The sequence below is a fragment of the Mesoplodon mirus genome, assembly GCF_964341445.2.
Source record: "Mesoplodon mirus genome assembly, chromosome: 18".
Classification (NCBI taxonomy): domain Eukaryota; kingdom Metazoa; phylum Chordata; class Mammalia; order Artiodactyla; family Ziphiidae; genus Mesoplodon; species Mesoplodon mirus.
This window is the reverse complement of record NC_138994.1, coordinates 61,685,650-61,706,622: the sequence shown is the minus strand read 5'-3', so window position 1 is coordinate 61,706,622 and position 20,973 is coordinate 61,685,650. Positions and strand designations below refer to the sequence as shown.

At 36.6% G+C, this 20,973-nt stretch overlaps 1 protein-coding gene across 1 annotated transcript in view; it reads left to right on the top strand.

Annotated features, from left to right (window-relative positions):
• Positions 1-20,973, top strand: part of MED13 (mediator complex subunit 13) — a 93,849-nt gene that overhangs the window by 19,198 nt on the left and 53,678 nt on the right. The window contains exons 4-9 of the mRNA XM_082603166.1: positions 7,477-7,622; positions 8,681-8,878; positions 10,336-10,530; positions 11,154-11,316; positions 11,512-11,622; positions 20,271-20,954. Of these exons, the coding sequence (XP_082459292.1) occupies positions 7,477-7,622; positions 8,681-8,878; positions 10,336-10,530; positions 11,154-11,316; positions 11,512-11,622; positions 20,271-20,954 (1,497 nt within the window). The remainder of the gene's footprint in view (positions 1-7,476; positions 7,623-8,680; positions 8,879-10,335; positions 10,531-11,153; positions 11,317-11,511; positions 11,623-20,270; positions 20,955-20,973) is intronic.

The following is a 20,973-nucleotide window of genomic DNA, read 5'->3' as shown; positions in this document are numbered from 1 at the left end:
CATTTTATAACTAGATCAGACTGTATTGGAAACATATGCTAGCAGTATAGGAGGTGATGTTTTTCTTAAAATAGGTAACTGAAAGTGAGAGCTTGCTGTTAAGTAGGGCAGTGCAGATAAATAGTGGGAGCAGAGAGATTATTCTCTTTTAGTATTTTATGTATGAAATGGAACAGTTGAAAGCTGTATTTTTTTTTAAGATTTTTTTTTTTGATGTGGATCTTTTTTTTTTTTTAAAATAAATTTATTTTTTTGTTTGGCTGCTTTGGGTCTTCGTCGCTGTGCGTGGGCTTTCTCTAGTTGCAGCAAGTGGGGGCTACTTAACTGCGGTGGCTTCTCTTTGTTGCGGAGCACAGTCTCTAGGCATGCGGGCTGCAGTAGTTGTGGCACGTGGGCTCAGTAGTTGTGGCTCGTGGGCTCTAGAGTGCAGGCTCAGTAGTTGTGTGGCACACGGGCTTAGTTGCTTCACGGCATGTGGGATCTTACTGGGCCAGAGCTCGAACCCATGTCCCCTCCATTGGCAGGCAAATCCTTAACCGCTGCGCCACCAGGGAAGCCCAGATATGGACCATTTTTAAAGTCTTTATTGAATTTGTTATAATATATATTTTTTTATGTTTTGGTTTTTTGGCCATGAGGCATGTGGGATCTTAGCTCCCTGACCAGGGATTGAACCCACACCCCCTGCACTGGAAGGTGAAGTCTTAACCACTGGACCCCCAGGGAAGTCCCGAAAGCTGTATTTTTTAAGAACTCTAGTTCACTAATTAAGTATGAGGATATAAAGTTCAGTCTCCTAGCCTCTTTGTCTTTAAGGATAAAGAACATGAGACTGTTTTAGGTTGTTGCATAAACTTACAGATATTCTTGGAAGTATTTGCAATTTAGATTTTGGAATTTGCTATTGAGTTACTGAGTAAGCACACAGCATTCAAAATCATTTGTATAGAGAGCATACTTACTTGATCCCTAAAACTAATCAAATTACAATTTCTCTGTGTTTAGATTATTATTGCTTGAGTCACTTCCTTAATAAATGTTTTCCTTGACATAAAGTATTTTTAGTAATTTCCCTTTATACTCTTAAATTTTGCCCCCTACCAAGAAATTTATCTTTTAATGTTACCTGAAAAACATGTAAAAAGCTTGTAATGTTAAAAAATATATATTCGTTCTAACCAGTTTAATATGAAATTGTCTTAACTTTTTTAGCGTGTTGTCTTTTAAATTCTCATATCCTTTTTTTGCTGTTTAGAGAGAGATGCTTTGAAAATTGATTTCTGCCTGTTTTATGTCAACACATATAATGGGCATTTTCCTCTCAAAAGTTAAACACTAGTGTTTGCTAAGATAAAAATACTATTTAGAAATTGTTATGTATTTATATGTTCTGTAACTCAACCTTAACAGTTATAGAAGAATTCTACCAGAAGACACTCGAAAGAAAAGCACAAATATGGCTTCATAGGCATTCCCACATTTAGTAATGAGATTAGTTGCATATATGTTTGTTTACTTTAGGTGCATTCTTTGAGGAAAATAAATGTATGAGACTTATGAGTAGTTTTTAAAAATTCTAATGTTTCAACTGGTATCAAGAGTAATGTTTGGGAGCTTCCAGGGGCTTCCCTGGTGGCGCAGTGGTTGAGAGTCCGCCTGCCAATGCAGGGGACACAGGTTCATGCCCCGGTCCGGGAAGATCCCACGTGCCGTGGAGCAGCTGGGCCCGTGAGCCATGGCCACTGAGCCTGCGCATCCGGAGCCTGTGCTCCGCAACGGGAGAGGCCACAGCGGTGAGAGGCCCGCGTGCTGCAAAAAATATATATATATATATATATTTTTTTATTTATATATATTATATATATTTATATATATAATATATATAAATATAAAAATATATTTCCTTAAATTATGGTTGTAAACCAGCAAGTTGTTTTCTGAGTTCTTCTCTTTCTTTTAGTACTTTATCAAGTGTAACTAGTAACAGTCAAACTACATTTTCACTTGATGTGTTCCCCCAATTCTGTAAGTTCATTTAGGCATGTTTTCTGCATTCCAGATTATTTCAGTTTTATGAAGTATTTATCCATTATGTAATATGGGTTACCATTATTCTCACGGTTTTTTCAGTGTTTTATATTCCTTGCTACCAATCCTCTGATTGCAAAACTAATACCACATATTTAGGTTTTTGTCATGATAGTCCCTCACCTTTGGTGCCAGTTTCTGTATCAGCTGTTGCTGTGTAACAAACTACCCCAAAACATAGGGGTTTAAAACAGCAGTTACCACTCAATGGGGAAAGGATATTCTCTTCAACAAATGGTATTGGGAAAGCAGGGTATCCACATGTAAAAGAAAGAAGTTGGACCCTTATATACAAAAAGTAACTTAAATTGATTAAAAACGTAAGACCTATAACTATAAAACTGCTAGGAAAAAACATAGTGGAAAAGCTTCATGTCACTGGATTTGGCAATGATTTTGTGCTTATGACACCAAAAACATAGTCAGCAGAAGCAAAAATAGACAAGTGGGACTATATCAAGCCTAAATACCTTTGTGCGTCAAAGGACATAATCAACAGGGAAAAGGCAGTTTATGGAATGGGAGAGAATATTTGCAAATCATGTATCTGATAAGGTGTTAATATCCAGCATTATAAAGAACTCCTACAACCCCACAAAATATCAAATAACCCAATTTAAAATTGGGCAAAAAACTTAAGTAGACATTTCTTCAAAGAGCATGACATATACAAATGGCCAATAAGCATATGAAAGATGTTCAACATCACTAATCAGAGAAATATAAATCCAAACCACAGTGAGATACCACCTCACATATGTTAGGATGGCTACTATTGCGAAAATAAAGAATAACAAATGTTAGTGAGGGCAGAGAAATTGGAACCCATGTGCACAGTTAGTGGGATTGTAAAATGCTGCAGTCACTATGGATAATGATGTGGAGGTTCCTCCAAAAATTGAAAACGAAATTACCATATGATCCTACTACTGCTTCTGAGTGTGTATCCAAAAGAAGCAATCCTACTTCTGAATGTGTATCCAAAAGAATCTAAAGCAGGATTTTGAAGAGATGTTTGCACACCCATGTTCATAGCAGCATTATTCCTAATAACCAAGAGGTAGAACCAACCCAAATATCCATTGATGGATGATGGCTAAGCAAAATGTGTTATATGCATAAAATGAATTATTATTCATCCTTAAAAGGAAAGAAATCCTGTTACGTGCTACACCATGGATGAACCTTGAGGACATTATGCCAAGTGAAATAAGCCAGTCACAAAAAGACATACTGTGTGATTCTACTTATGTGAGGTATCTAAAGTAGTAAGGTTCATAGAATCAGAAAGTAGAATGGTGCTTTTAAGGGGCTGGTGGGGGGGAAGTAGAAAGGGGAATTGTTTAATGAGTGTAGTTTCAGATTTGCAAGATGATAAAGTTTTGAAGATCTGTTTTACAACAGTATGCATATACTTAACACTACTGACTGGTACACTTAAAATTGGTTAAGGTGGTACATTTTATGTTGTGTTTTTTTTGCAGTGATTAAAAAAATGAGAGAGGGGTGAAGAATTGGGACCAATAACTCTTATCTTCCACAGATACTAAAGTTATGATTCCTTTTATCAAGGAATTTACAACCTGGCAGGGAGTTAAACTAGTAAATAATAGTAATTCTATGATAAATATTATTATAAGCATAGAATATTATGGGAACACAGAAATCATGCTTAAAGGAGTTTTAAGGAATAATTAAGAAATGGAGAGAAATTTGTGGTAAACAAAGAGGTAATTCTTGGTGGATTAAGTATAAGTATCTGTCTAGAGAGTTTGGCAAGGATCAGATTGTGAAGGGTCTAAAGTGCTGTGCTAAGGTTTTAGGGGTTTTTTGACTTCGTCCTGAAGGCATTGGGGAGCTATTGATTTTGAGCCTCCCAGTTACATGATTAGAATTAATTTTTAGATAGCTGACAGTGGTGTAAAGAAAGATAAATTAGAGATTTTAACAGCTACTCAGACCTTAAAAAGACAAAAAACCAAAAATAATAAATTACTTAAGAACTAGAATCACTAGCAATTGGTGATAGATTAGCTGAATGTAGGGAGTTTAAGGAAAGTGAAAAATTTGGGATGATTTATATTTCTGGCTTGTACAACTATATACAGATATAGACTTGATAAGAAAAGAAATATGTTTGGGTAGAAATAATAGGTGGCTCAGATGTGGACTTTACAGTATTTAGTACTGTGTGCCAAGGACCTATTCTAGATGCTGAGGATACAACATTGAACAAAGGAGACAGATTCCTCCTCCAATAGCACTTACAATCTTGGTGACTATAAGAAATAAACTGTATAATATGTTAGATTGTAAGTATTTTTTTAAGCCAAAACAAATCCCAGAAGAGGAATTGAGGGACAATTTAAAGTAGGGTGATCAGTGAAGACCTCACCTAGAAAGTCTTTAAACAAAAACCTGATGAAGGTGAATTTAGCTATTTAGGGTGTTCCAGATGGAGTAACAGTAGGTAAAAAGGCCTGATGTGTTTAAGGAACAGCAGAGAGGTCAGTTGAGGGAGAAGAGGAAGTATTAGAGGAAGACTAGTAAGAAATGAGATTGGCGAAGTAATAGGTATTGGGGGGTAGGCTGGTGTAAGGCACCATAAGAAATAAGAATAACTTTTATGACGTTACCCAAGTGTGATTCTTTTTCCCTTAGGAATTAAAAGTTTATTTTCATTATCTAGGTCTTGTTAAGACCGTATCTTAGTATCCTGTATCTGATTTTTGTTACAGCACTTACCATAACTGTAATTAAATAATTGTGCTTAGCATAGTGTCATGTGCTTTGCTATAAAATACTTTTTGAATAAAGCATTTTATACTTTTGAATAAAGGAATAACACTTGCCTTCACTTGGTGGTTTAGTATATAGTGCATATAGGTCTGAATATAATACTAAGTTTAATGCAGAGTTGTTTTGAATGTGTGTGGGTGGGGAGAGTGACATGTATGTTTTGTTTTAAGTATTTAGAGTTAGGTTTGTGTTTGGTTACTTTTTTTTTTCTTTTGTCTATTTTCTAGTATAGGTTCCTTGCCACTGCTGGAAAGCAATAATAAAATTGAGTTTATTTTAAATGAGCATTAGCAATGGTCTGCCTTTGGATGGATGGTTTTCTAAGTGTATTAGTTAACAAGTCTCTTAACTCGATTTGGTGATTATTTTAGATTTATATGTCGACCCTTGAACAGCACGGGTTCACTTATATGCAGATTTTTTTCAGTAGTAAATACTGTATAGTACTGCATGATCCATGGTTGGTCAAATCTGTGGATTCAGAACCTTGCATATGAAGGATGGACTAGGTTATATGGGGATATTCCATTGCATGGGGAGGGTTGGCACCCCTAACCCCCCTGTGTTGTTCAAGGGTCATCTGTACTCTTATATCAAAGCAAATGTCTGTAGTCTCTGTAATTACTCAACCGTAGTTATTCCAATAGACTTAGTTTTTTAATCAGAAGAAACAAGCTTAATTTATTTATTAAATAATGTAAATAATTTTATTTCCTATAATCATCAATTATATCTCAATAAGACAGGAACAAAAAAATTGGCTAAATGCAGTGTGGTATCTTGGATTGGATTCTGGAACATAAAAAGGGCATAAGTGGAAAAATCTGGTGAAGAAATAAAAGACTGGTGTTAGTTAATAGTAGTAATGTGCCAATGGTAATTACTTGTTTGACAAATGTAGCATGATTATGTAAGATGTTAGGGGAAACTGGGTGAAGGGTATATGGGAACTTTCTATACTATCTTTGTAACTTTCTATAAATTCAAAACTATTCTGAAAATAAGTTTTTTTTTTTTAAAGCAACAAAAGCTACTGGGATGGGGAAGAATACAGTAACCACTAATTAATGTATAGAATTGATAAATTTAAAAAATTTAAGAGTAAAATGATTGAGGTCGTACAGAATGGTATCATAAATTTAGAAAAAGCAAAGATCCTTGCTTAATTACTCTAGTCCCGTTCCCTGGAAGTAACCAGGTTTTGTTTGTTTTTTATTTTTGTTTTTTAGTTTTTTGTTTACTTCTTCTGGTGGTTACTACCATAATTCCAGAGATGCTTATACCTCTAGGCCTTGATTGATCAACTTTAGACAGTGTCTACTGACTCTTTACCATGAAAGATTTGTTTTATTAGTTATGTTATTTTCAGGTTTTGTTAGTATCTTTTTAACTTGAATGATATGCTTAAATTTCAGTTTCTTCTTCCATCAACTTTAGACATTATTTGTTGACATATATATGATGAAGAAATTCTCAGCTCTGCATTACTCTTGACCTCTTTCCTACCTTCTGTTTCCCCACTTCTGTTAACTATAGTATTACTTTTACTATAACTTAATTTTAATTCATTATGCCCTTGCCTTGTCCAGAAAGGGGCTTATAGATATATGCAACAGATTTTGAGCTTATTAGTGGTTATATTTTAAAGAACTGGTTCTTTAAGATGATTTTTAAGATAAATGTGTGGAGAAGGAATAAGGAAAGTAGATTCTTCTTAGTGTATAATTTCATTCCCTTCTGGGCCACTTGACATTTAAATTTTTTTTTTTTTGCGGTACGCGGGCCTCTCACTGGTGTGACCTCTCCTGTTGCGGAACACAGGCTCCGGACGCGCAGGCTCAGTGGGCATGGCTCACGGGCCCAGCCGCTCTGTGGCATATGGGATCTTCCCGGACTGGGGCACGAACTCGTGTCCCCTGCGTTGGCAGGCGGACTCTCAACCACTGTGCCACCAGGGAAGCCCTTGCATATAACTTTGATTCTAGGATGCCTTCAGTTGTAAGACCCATCATTGCTTTAAAATAGCTATTCATTGGGGATGGGTAGGGGGCAGCACATTAAATGCTTGGTTAATTGAATTCAGCCCAATTTCAGAAATAGTAAAATGAGAAAATATATTTGTATTTAATTTTTTTATAGAGAGGGGAAAACAAACAAAAAAATTAGGTCATCTTTAATTCTATTGTACACCTAGATTTTTTTTCACCAAAGTAATAACTTTTCTTTTTTCCTTTAAAAAAAATTGAGACTATAAGCCTGCCTTTTCCATTAAACCCACTCCCCCACCTTTATTTATTTTGGTGGCTATATCATAATTGTATGTGTGGGTGTACCTAACTTGTTTAACTGATTCCTTTCTTTGCAGCTTTTTCTGTTATAAGCAGTACTGTGAAGGACTTCTCTTATAGCTAAATCTTTGCTCATATCTGTGGTTTTTGGGGTTTTTTTTTCCCTTTAGATGATGAGGTGGAATTTCTGGGTTAAAGAGAATGTACATTTTTGTGGTATAACTTCGTAAAAAAGAAAAGCAACTTGACTTTTTTTTGGCTATAAATCATTACTAAAATATAACTTTTTCTTCTTTATTAGTGAACACTTGTCCTGCTCTTTCACCTTTTTCTTGCATGGAGACAGCAATGTTTGTACCAGTGTGGAAATTAACCAACATCAACCTGTATACCTTCTTAGTGAAGAACATATCACCCTTGCTCAACAGTCTAATAGCCCATTTCAAGGTAGATTATTTTATTGGCTTAGTTATTTGATCTTTTATTGTTGTTTCAAGAAAGAATTCTTACTGAAATTGGTAGCGATTAATGAGATTTCCCCCAATCTTTAGCCTAATGATGATTCTGATGTAGTTTACTTCTTTCCCATTTGAGTATTAAGTCAATGAAATAAGTTTTTTAATACAAATATTTTAAAAATTTCTTGTACATGAATGTTAGCGTAATTTAAAGTGTTTCTTTAAGTAGCCTCTAGATGGTGTACATGTTTATATTTTCAAAGTTATCTTGTGTATCAGGTCACATAAGCCTTTTTTTTTTTTTTTTTTTTTTTTTTTTTGTGGTACGCGGGCCTCTCACTGTTGTGGCCTCTCCCATTGCGGAGCACAGGCTCCGGACGCACAGGCTCAGCGGCCATGGCTTACGGGCCCAGCCGCTCCGCGGCATGTGGGATCTTCCCGGACCAGGGCACGAACCCGTGTCTCCTGCATCGGCAGGTGGACTCTCAACCACTGCGCCACCAGGGAAGCCCCAACATATAAGCCATTTTTAACATAGGTACACAGAACTTTTGATATAATTCTTATTGTGAAAGTGGCGGAACTCTAGAGGAAATATTTTATGATTCATGATTTGTTTTTAAGAACTGGCAGTATGTTCTTGTTTTAATTCTAAGCCTAGTATTTGCTCTTTAAAAATTTACATGGCAGCATATAATAAGTACTTATATTTATTTACACACACACACACATATTATTCTTCCTCAAATTGCTTTTCCTTAGGGGAGAGTCAAGAGAAGTTGAAGGATATACAAGTATTCCCAGTTTATGTAGGAATTCTATCCATCTGAGATTTTTGGGTAGACAAAATTTTAAGTTTTTATAATAAACTCAATGTTGTACTTTATCTTCAAAATAATGAAGTACAATAAATTGATTTTCTCTGGAATTGATCATTATGGATTTCCTTTTTTTGAATTGCATAATTACTTGCCATACTGTTCAATGTCATCTTATTTGGTCTAATCATCTTTAGTTACTTACTTGATATCTGTTTTGGGTTTCTAGTTATCTTAAGCCCATTTGGACTAAATGGCACTCTCACAGGACAGGCATTCAAGATGTCCGATTCAGCTACAAAAAAATTGATTGGTGAATGGAAGCAGTTCTATCCTGTCTCATCTTGTTTGAAGGAGATGTCTGAAGAAAAACAGGAAGATATGGATTGGGAAGATGATTCTTTAGCTGCAGTAGAAGTTCTTGTTGGTAGGGATTCCGAGTATTTAATCCTAAGGGGGGAAATATGTGACTATATGTATTAGTTAGATTTTGCTGAATAATAACTCTGATATCTTAGTGGCTTTTAACAGCAAACATTTATTTCTTCCTTATTTCCTGCTTACAGTACATAAGGGCTGCAGTTTGGTTGTGGTTTGGCTCCTTGTGTCTTCTCATCCTGCAACCTAGGTTCATGGAGTACCCCAGTATCTGGGACATACTACTCTTACAAGAACAGAGGAATAATAGGGACTGAGCCTAACCATATAAGTGTATTTAAAGCTTCTGCTAGGGATATGATGTATGTTGCATCTGTTCACACTCCATTAGGTAAAACTAGTCATATGGCCAAGCCAAAGTTATTGGGGTGGAGAAATATATTTCACCTAGAGGGAAAAATGCTAAAGGTGGGAAGAAAATAATTGTGAATGAATAATATTTGGAGGTTGGAAAGTTGACAGCATGTGTGATGCAGTATTTTAACATTTGGTAAAGCTGTTGCCTCTGATAAAAGGCAGAAAATGTATACCAAAAGGACTTGTGGCTTTGATTTGCTTTGTCCAGGTCAGCACTGTTTAGGTTGGCTTTATTATATTTATCTTCTTACTTAGGGACCTAGGTTAACAAGGTAAACTATATTTGAGACATGCCAGAGACAAGGCAGAGGACATAAAGTAGGAGAGGCTGCATTGATCCTGCAAGTACTTCTGAAGTTCCTATTGGGATGTGGCATCTATCACATGCGCTTACATTCCAGAGCAAGTTGCACAGCCCAGCTTAACAATGAGGTGAAGATGTATACTCCACCTTAGAGAGACATGGGAGGTGTGGGGAATGTATGGGTGAACAGATAATTGGTTGAGCAGATTAGAATTTGCAACACTGTATTTAATGGATTCATATGGTAAATGTTATATATGAGATTACCTTATTTTTTTAATAAAAGAAATATCAGTATTCAATTTCAATAAATATATTACAAGAGTAGTTGTGTCAAAAACAAAAACAAAACACAAACATATATTTGGCTTTTTAAATAGAGGCATATAAAGAAGAAAACAGAAAATGGTCTGTATTTCTAGTGCCAGTTACCTTTGTTAAAGTTTTAAAATAAACTTGGTCAAATTTGCAATTAAAGATCTTTTTTTTTTTTTAAGAAATACATATTCATGGTTAGAAAATCCGAAAGCAAAAAGAGAAAGCTGCTTTCTTCTAAGTCTCTGTCACTAAAGGTAACCACTATTACCAGGCTCTTGTGGCTTGTTCGAGAAAAACCTTATGCCAGAAAGAGTACATTTATAAAAGTACATTAAATGTATTTTTATTTTAACAAGCATGATCATATTATATCTACTTTTCCATTATTGCACTTTCGAGTGAAACTAATCCCACTGCACTCACAATAGTAATTGATTTTCTTATCCCTTCTTTTTTTTTCCTTTTAGCTGGTGTCCGAATGATCTACCCAGCATGCTTTGTTCTAGTCCCTCAGTCAGACATTCCTCCTCCTAGCTCTGTGGGATCCTCTCACTGTTCAGCTTCTTGCTTGGGTGTCCACCAAGTGCCTGCTTCCACAAGAGATCCTGCTATGTCTTCAGTTACTCTTACACCACCTACATCTCCTGAGGAAGTTCAAACAGGTATTGTACTAGTTTGTTTCATTAGCTCTAGTGATAAATCTGTTATCTTGAATATAGTAAACACTTAAAAAATAATTATTTTGGAATAATTTCAAACTTACTGAAGTGTTTGTAAGTATAGTGCAAGGAACTCTTCTCATTCAGATTCCCAAACTGTTAACATTTGCTCCATCACCCTCTGTCTATGCATACATTCCTTATCACTGGTCTTTTTCTGAACCATTTGAGAAACAGCTGCAGACATGATGCCCCATCATGGGATGATGCCCCGTCACCCCATCACCCCTAAGTACTCAGTCTGTTTCCCCAAATTAAGTACACTTTCCTATATGACTACCATTTAATCTTCCAAGTCAGGAAATTAACATTGATATAACACTATCATCCAGTTCCCATTCCCTGTTCAAATTTTTTTTTTTTTGCTTTCTGTATTTTAAGTAAAGTGACATGCTTTTTTGCCTCAAAATATAAGTAGGCTTACCAGATAGCTACTGGTAAGCTGTCTATCCAGCTGTCTATCTTACCAGGGCAAGTTATATCAGAAATTAAAAAAAACAAAAACACAATAATGTTATTTTAAACCTACCTTTATTCTCCTACAGTCTGTTCTTTTTTGTTTTCAGTTGATCCTCAGTCTGCCCAGAAATGGATCACATTTTCTTCAGTATCTGATGGCTTCAGCTCTGATAGTACTAGCCATCATGGTGGGAAAATACCCAGAAAATTAGCAAATCATGTGGTGGATAGAGTTTGGCAAGAATGTAATTTGAACAGAGCACAGAACAAGTATGTATTTTCATCTTCAGGTTTAAAAACTGCATGTTGGTAGTTACTTGTAGATAAGAGATATTTAAAGTATAAACCGTTATTCATATGATTTTAATTGAAAAAATGGATTTTTAAAAATTCAACTTTAATGCTTAATTCAGGGTTACAAAAAATTTTATGAATTCTAAAGAGTTTTACAATTTCAAATCGTAGGAGGAAGTATTCGGCTTCATCAGGTGGTCTATGTGAAGAAGAGACAGCCGATAAAGTAGCATCCTGGGATTTTGTTGAAGCTACACAAAGAACAAATTGCAGCTGTTTGAGGTAGATTTTTTTTCTTTTCCATTTGATTGATGTCGGTATATACACGTATGTGTGGTAGTTTCTTATGCAGTTGCATACTTAGGCCCCACTTTGTTTGAGATACCTTACGTAAACACACTGTTAGGATTTTTTCCAAAAGAAAAAAATAGAGGAAAATAAAAATTCAGTAATACGGAGCTGATTGTAGAAGGACACACAGATGTATGTCATAGGTTCTTACACAGTTACCAGAGCTGGACTGTGAGAGCTTGGATTCATAGCCAAATAAAAGAATTTTATACTGAATTATGGAATATATGGCATCTATAAGGTAAGAGGAACACAAGTCTCTTGAGAAAAGTGTTCATAAATGGCACTGTGCTTGAGAAATTTCTCCCAAGCGTTCTCATAGAAAAGATGATGTATGATATACTGAGATAAACTTTTTCGCAGTCTTTTTTATAGTAAATACAATATTGGGTTTTGTGCAGCAGTTTCTTATAACATCCCTTTGGTCAAGCTGTAGGTGCAATGCTGAACTAAGATTCAGAAAATAAGATTCTACAAGGGACCAAAGCTGTACTGTAAAAATACAGGCTTTCTAATAGTCTGTGTTGGTTGAAAGGTCGGTAGAAGAATGGATGTACTTGGAATGTTTTAGGCAATGATACTTATTTTATACATTGGGGATTTTGATGAGATTTGTTTATCACAGGCATAAAGATTATGTTGCCTAGAGTTTATTATTTTATTCTACAGATTAAAGATGATCATATGTTTTTGCAGTCAATTAAGTAAATAATGGCATTGACATCCCTAACCATGACTTACAAATGCACAGTTGGCCACCCCTTCTTGTCATGACTGTGAGCCAAAGGGATGGAGTGCTTGCAGGTTAGGGCTGAGGGTTTTCTTACATTAGCTCTGTTTGATTGAGTACAATGACAGACTCTCAAGTGTTCTGATGTGTTTTTGCATAGATTAAGTTTTCTTTTATATAGATTCTTTGGATTAAAGACTACAATTTTTTAAAGCCTGGCAACTTTGTTAAAAACTTGCCTCTGTTGGAATAAAAATATGGATAGATTAGCTCCTGTTTAACAGTTTAAAATAGTAAAAACCACACTCACCTTGAGGGGAAAAAAATCCAAACTTAGTCCCCTTTTTTTTTGGCCGCGTTGGGTCTTCGTTGCCGTGTGTGGGTTTTTCTCTAGTTGGCAGCGAGCAGGGGCTACTCTTCACTGCAGTGCGTGGGCTTCTCATTGCAGTGGCTTCTCTTCTTGCGGAGCACGGGCTCTGGGCGTGCGGCTCAGTAGTTGTGGCTCGTGGGCTCTAGAGGGCAGGCTCAGTAGTTGTTGCACACGGGATTAGTTGCTCCGCGGCATGTGGGATCTTCCCGGACCAGGGCTGGAACCCGTGTCCCCTGCATTGGCAGGCGGATTCGTAACCACTGCACCACCAGGGAAGTCCCAAACTTAGTCTTGAAATGCAGGGCTTCAGTGCATTATTTGTCTAAGACCAAGGGTTGTTGGCAAACTACGATCTGTTGACCACATTTGGCTCACCTATTTTATATGGTGTGTGAGCTGAAATGATTTTTGCAGTTGTAAATACTTGAAAAAAATGAAAGGAAAATATTTTGCAAAAGTTATGTGAAATTCAAATTTTAGTGTCCATAAATAAGAATCTATTGGGACAGAGCCACATCTGTTGATACACATCTTAACTGTGGCTGCTTTTACAGAGCTGAGTGGTTACAAGACAGACTCTATGGCCCCCCAGAGTCTAAAATGTTTAACGTCTGGTCCTTTACCAAAAAAGTTAACCAATCCCTGGTCTAAGACCAACAGAATGCTTAAATGAAATTAGACTTTTCTTTCACTGTATTGGCATTTTTATCAAGCAGCTCTTCTTTTTTAGTTTCTCACTTAGGCATTGCTTTATTCTTCTTGAAAGATTTGGGTTTTAAGTCTATTTGTCTAAAATAGTTGTAGAGGAAGACACTCAAAATGCATGTTGGTAAACGTAAGTTTTAATTCTTGCTCTAAGCTGAACTTTTATTTTTAAAAACATACTTTCTTTCCTAATTCCAGAAATTCCTCCTAGGTATGTAGAGGTTTGATATGATGAAATTTCATATAATCTATATATTTGACCAGCTTTGGTAAATTTACCCTTCTAGTAAATACAGTGTTTCTGATCATTTACTTTTTAATTTTTTTCATTCACTTTTTTTTTCACTACTGCATATTCTAGATTCCTCCTCTACCCCTGCCTCTCCCCCCAAATCTGGTTCTCTTCTTTAGTTCATAAGTAAGGCTTGAAACAGACTTGGAGCCACCCTAATTATGTGTATCCTCTCCTGGTATAGAATATAGGAGGTAGCGCATACATTGATAACTGACTGTACTAGTCAGCCAGTCTGTTCTCATATCTATCCCTACATTTTCCCTGCTCTGTTCTGTTCTGCAGGGAGTTACAATTCCTAGGCTCCCTTGCTTTTAACATGTGTTTTTTGGTTTCCCCCCGCCCCCAGTTTTATTGCGATATAACTGACAAATGATATTGTATGACTTTAAGATGTCAGTGTGATGATTTGCTTAGGCTCACCTTTTGGAGTTGGCTAGTTGGAGGCACTAAGAGAAGACTGGTTGATAAGAGGAGGGAAGAAGCCAGGGTATTTCCCCACCCCTTTCTGAGCCAACTCCAGCAGCAGCTCTGTGTCCCATTGCCAGCCCCTTCTTCTGTGGTGCCAGTTACCATTGGGCAGTTCCTGCTGTGGTTGAAGCACCATCCCAAGCTTCTGTGATCTGATGAGACTACTTCATCTTACTGTCCTTTCAGCCACAGAAGTGATTGAAGCTCCCCTGCTGTTACTGCTTTCTCCGTTACCTCATTTTCCTCTGTTTTTGCGGGCCTCTCACTGTTGTGGCCTCTCCCGTTGCGGAGCACAGGCTCTGGGCGCGCAGGCTCAGCGGCCATGGCTCACGGGCCCAGCTGCTCCGCGGCATGTGGGATCTTCCCGGACCGGGGCACGAACCCGCGTCCCCTGCATCGGCAGGCGGACTCTCAACCACTGCGCCACCAGGGAAGCCCATTGTTTTTGTTTTTTGATAAATGATTGTAGTACATTTACTCTGTGTGAAAGATAGGACTGGACCCTTCTCTTAGAAATTGATTTGAAAAAAAAATTGCATAAATATAAGCAGTTTGCATGATATTTATGTGATTTTAAGGAATTTAAATTATACAAATAAAGCTGAAGTACTGCTTGACCACTCTCTTTCCAATTCCTACTCTCTCTCCCTAGAAGTAACTATTTGCCAATTAGGTATTATCCTTCCATGCTTTTCTCTGTAATATTGTGTGTATATGTGTTTTTCCTCCCAACACATAAACATAATACAGATGTATTTAGCAGTTTATTTTTTCACTTCATGTGCCTTAGGTCTCTCCATTCTAGTTACTTGTGGATCTGCTTTATTGTTTTAAAAAAACTTCTTGGCATTCCACTGAATGGAAGTACCATAGTGTATTTAATCATTCTGGGTTTGATGGACAAATAGGTTGTTTCCAAAGGTTTTTTTGTTTGTGTTTACTTTTTAAAAAATAATACTTTTGTGACTATTAGTTATTTATTAGATTTTTTTTTTTTGGACACTCTGTGATAGACAATGTCCAAGGCTCAGGATACATTAGTGAACAAGGCTCCTGCTGTTGTGAAGCCTGCATGCTAAGGGGAGTGGGGCAGATAATTAGTTTTCAAAAAAAATTCTTAATCCTTTTAAAATTTAAGAGTGGTGAGTGCTAAGAAGTAAATAAAATCAGGTGGGTGATGTGATAGAGTTGTGGGCAAGGGGGCTATTTAAATACTTTGTGACTTCAGAAAGCTTCTACCAGTTTCACTCCCACTTCTTGCATATAAGTGTGCTGGTTTTTCTTACGCTTTCACTGATCTGAGAACTGTCCTTAAAATTATTTTTTTCCCATTATAGTAAGTGAAAAGCATAAAATTGTTCTAATTGGCATTTTTCAGTTGTTAGTGAGATTAAAAACTGCACATTTATGGATATTAGGCTTTAGTCTGGTGGAATGTTCATAAGAAAATTAGCACTTAGCAAGCTGTATAAGTAGAAAGCAATACAATAAATTTTAGATATTAACACCAAAATACTAGGAACTTCAATTAATAGGAAAAATAATTAAAGGAATCACTCTGTGATACTTTCAGGACCACTTCTTTTTTAGAAAGATTATCCACCTTGGTTGACTTCTAGTATGAAATTCAGTTGTCTCTAAAGAAGACTAGCTTTTAGAAAAAGGTCTATATACAAGAAAGGAACTATGATTTAATGTTACCAAAGTTTTGGAGAGCCATTGCTATTTGTATATAGCCCAAATTAATAGTTTCTTTGCCTTATGGAAGGACAAAGGAATGTATGGCTGTTTACTGTTTACTTTTCCCATCCCTTGTATACTTGGAATGTAACCAGGTAGCTCACCTCAGATTATTGGAGACTGTGTTTTTCCTTAGTGCCTTGCATAACTTGATGAATTCTTAAACTTTTGGTTTCAAAACTCATTTACACTCTTAAAAATTATAGGGTATCCGAACATGCTTTTATTTATGTGGGTCACGTCTTATTTATATCATTTTAGGGAAATTTTAAAGCAGTGCTTAATTTATTTAAAAAATAACATAAGCCAGTACAAATTAACATGAATAAAATACTTTTATAGAAATCAACTATATTTTCCAAAGCCAAAAACAGATTAGAGGACTTCCCTGGTGACACAGTGGTTAAGAATCTGCCTGCCAAAAACGCAGGGGACATGGGTTCGAGCCTTGGTCCAGGAAGATCCCACATGCCGGGGAGCACCTAAGCCCATGCGCCACAGCTACCAAGCCTACGCTCTAGAGCCCGTGAGCCACAACTACTGAGCCCACGTGCCGCAACTACTGAAGCCCACGTGCCTAGAGCCTGTGCTCCGCAACAAAAGAAGCCACCACGATGGGAACCCTGTGCGCCGCAATGAAGAGTAGCCCCCACTTGCCGCGACTAGAGGAAGCCCGCACACAGCAACAAAGACCCAACGCAGCCAAAAATAAATTAAAAAAACAAAAAACTATATGTCATAAAATAACCTTAAAAAAAACAGATTAGAAGAGATAGTTGACATTCTTTCTTTCATAAATGCCTTTAAAAATTGGTGGATATTTTATACTTAACAGCACATCTCAGTTTGTACTCTCCACGTTTTGAGTGCCTAGTTAGCCACATGTGACTTTGGGATACCATTCTTGGACAGCACAGCTTTAGAAATAGAGTTCAAAATAGGACTAATGTCTGGATATAGGAAAAAATATATACATATACACATATATATAAATGATATAGAAAAGACGAGTTTCTAGTGAATATATTATTTTCTAACAACTGGAGGAGCTGCATTTCCTCATAAGGTAATGTGGTCCTTGTCATTGAAACTATTCGAAGAGGGGTTGGTTAGAAAAGGGGTTATTCTTACATTGGATAGAACCTACTGTTTGTTTTTTTAATGACCAATAACTTTATTAAATTTTTTTAAGTGCTAATTAAAAATTTAAATAATGCACACGAATATACAACTTAAAATGACAGGTTCTCCCTGTTACGCATGTATGCAGATCTGCCTGCCTGTTTTCTTTTCTACAAATGGAATCATGCTTTGTATGCTGTTCTTCAACGTGCTGTTTTTGAAACACAGTTACCCTGGGTGCCTTTCCTTGTTAGCACATATAGCCCCACTCTCTTTTTTCTCTGAAGCTCATAGCACCCCATGATACTGTTGAGGTGTACTGCTTTAGTTGGCCAGCCACCTGTGCTGCACTCTTGCTGAAGAGTTTTAGAGCAAATCTTAAATACCGTCATTCCACTCCTACCTCAGTATGCAGCTCTAAAAAGTGTTAATATTTTCTTACGTAGCTATAATGCCATTATCACACCTGATAAAAGGAACAGTAGTTTATTGGTATCATCTGATACCTTCTACAGATATGTCTCAGAAATATCTTTTTGTAGTTGGTTGGTTTGACTAGGATTCAAACAAGGAGTAGACATTTGATTGTTAAGTTTTCCAGGTCTCTCTTTTAATCCTCTTCCTCCTTTTATGACATTGACTTGGTTGGAGAAACTAGGTCAGTTGTTCTATAGAATGTCCCACATTATGGATTTTCTCAATTTGTCATGTATCTTAACTTGTTCTTCTGGTGTCATTTAACTTCTTTTATCCCTTGCATTTCTGTAAATGGAAGGTAGCTCTAGAGCCATGTCCTCTAATACTAGCTATGTTTGTAACCACTAGTAACTATTTAAATTTATTTATTTACTTGGCCACACCACTCGGCATGTAGGATCTTAGTTCCTGGACCAGAGATCGAACTCATGCCCCCTGCAGTGGAAGTACGGGGTCTTAACCACTGGACCGCCAGGGAAGTCCCTGTGGCTATTTAAATTCAAAGTAACTGGATTTAAATAAAATTAAAAATTTAGCCCCTCCATTGCACAAGTCACATTTCTAGTTCTCAGTAGCCACATATAGAACATTTCTATCATCACAGAAAGTTATTTGGACACTGCTGATCTAGAGGCTTAATTAAGTTCAGGTTTAATATTTTTGATGAGAATACTACATAGGCAGTGCTGTGTTGCTTTGTATGATGTCACATCAGAAGAGACATATGCCCAGTTATCCCACTTTTAATGTTAAAACTAAGAAAGTGGTGATCAGCCTGATGCCTCCATTGTAAAGTTCTAATCGTGTTTACTATGAATAAAGACAGTGTTTCTTCTTCTTTTGAAATCTCTGATCTCTTTTTTTTTTCTTGACTTATTGCATTGGCTAAAACTTTCAATAAAATTGTTGAAAAGAAATGTTGAGAGTTAATATTCTTGCTTTGTTCCTAGTCTTAGGGAGAAAATATTTAGTCTTCCATCATTAAGTATGATGTTAGTTGTAGTTTTTCATAGACGTCCTTCATTGGACTAAGTTCTGATACTTGCTTGCTGAGTCTTTTTATATGAATAGGTGTTGAATTTTGTCCTGTTTTTCTATATTTATTGAGATAATGTGGTTTTCTGTTTTATTCTGTTATGTGATGAATAGTACTGGTTTTTTTCTTGTGAATGTTACACCTTACATTCGTGGGACAAATTCCATTTGGTTATGATGTATTCTCAGTTTATATATTACTCATTTGCTCATTTTGTTAATGACTTACATCTGTGTTCTTAAGGAATATTGTTCTGTGATTTCCTTTTCTTATGATGTCTTTGGTTTTGGTGTCAGAGTAATGATGGATTTCTCTTGTGTCCTTTTGACATAACTGCAGTTTTCTTTGATAACTTTCATGCTTTTTTTCCCCTCATGTACAATAAGAGGTCCCAGGCTGTGTACAAAAGGGTGTCTCAGCATGTTCCCTCAGTAGAGAGGGTTCTTTGAAAAAGTGCCTGCCACTGCTTTTTAATAGTCTTTCAAGTTACCTCTGATATAACAAAACCATGAATAAAGTATACTGTAAAAAGAAAACAAACCAAAAAAACCTAATGAATACTTAATGCTTTAACTCCAAATCCCTGCAAATTTTTTTTCTAGTTTTTTACTTAAAAAATATTTTTTTTTTTTTTTTTTTTTTTGCGGTACGCGGGCCTCTCACCGTTGTGGGCTCTCCCGTCGCGGAGCACAGGCTCCGGACGCGCAGGCCCAGCGGCCACGGCCCACGGGCCCAGCCGCCCCGCGGCACGCGGGATCCTCCCGGACCGGGGCACGAACCCACGTCCCCTGCATCGGCAGGCAGACTCCCAACCACTGCGCCACCAGGGAAGCCCTTAAAAAATATTTTATATACATTAATATCAGTTGAGTTTGGAAATCTCCAAGTGCACAGTATTTTTACTGCACTGAAAGAAATCTTAAACTTTGAATAAAATTATTAGATTTTAAGGTATATAGTTTTAAATTCTTCAATTTAGAATTGCTTCACATCATGAGGAATAAATTCTTTTAGGTACTTCCTTTTCTTTTTCCTTTCCAGTCAGCTTATTCTTTCTGTATTGGTAAGCCTTGGGAGAACGAAGGTAGGTATGGTATGGGACATCAACCAGTCAATTCCAGAACTATCCGGATGGATATAACTACAATCTTGATTGATCTAACTTCAGTCCAATAGAGTAAGTTTCCTAGCTGGTTGCTGTAGGATCGTAGATGATGACTGAGCTCAGCCAAGCTGTTGACATTGATTTATAACAATTACTAATGATAAAATATCAGGTACATTCATAAATGAATAAATTTGAGGACATTTTGTACCTTTTTATATCAAAATAACTAGAATCTTATCTCTGTATTTATTCAGATACTAAGATATTTAGATTATGTAAGGCAGATCATCTTTGGCTATCTGATCACATGTTAAATGAGGATGGGAGGTTGGCTTTTATGAAGCTTTCTGCATGCTCTTAGTCTTAGGCCACTGAACAAAGTATTTTTTTTTCTATGTAAATTCAAATAATTTTACTTTTAGGATTATGTGTGAAAAACAAATGACATCCAAAATTTCTAATGCCGTTAACTTGTATACTCTGATATAATAGTTATACTATAAATAAACCTTTCTTTTAACTTTTCAGGCACAAAAGTCTCAAACCAAGAAATCCTGGACAACAAGGACAGGCACCAACTTTAAGTCAGCAACAACCAGTACTTCCGAAGCACAAGACCAATGAAAAGCAAGAAAAGAGTGAAAAACCACAAAAACGCCCCTTGACTCCTTTTCACCATCGTGTATCTGTTAGCGATGATGTTGGCATGGACACAGATTCAGCCAGCCAAAGACTTGTGATCTCTGCTCCAGACAGTCAAGTGAGATTTTCAAACATCCGAACTAATGATGTAGCAAAGACTCCTCAGATGCATGGCACTGAAATGGCAAATTCACCTCAACCACCCCCACTTAGTCCTCACCCATGTGATGTGGTTGATGAAGGAGTGACTAAAACACCTTCAACTCCTCAAAGTCAACATTTTTATCAAATGCCAACACCGGATCCCTTGGTTCCTTCTAAACCAATTGAAGACAGGATAGACAGTTTATCCCAGTCTTTCCCAGCTCAGTTCCAGGAAGCTGTAGAACCTACAATATATGTTGGTGCAGCAGTACACTTGGAAGAAGATGAAGCTAATATAGCCTGGAAGTATTACAAGTTCCCAAAGAAAAAAGATTTAGAGTTTTTACCACCTCAACTTGCAAGTGATAAATTCAAGGATGATCCAGTTGGACCTTTTGGACAGGAAAGTGTAACATCAGTTACAGAGTATGTATTTTTTTTAATA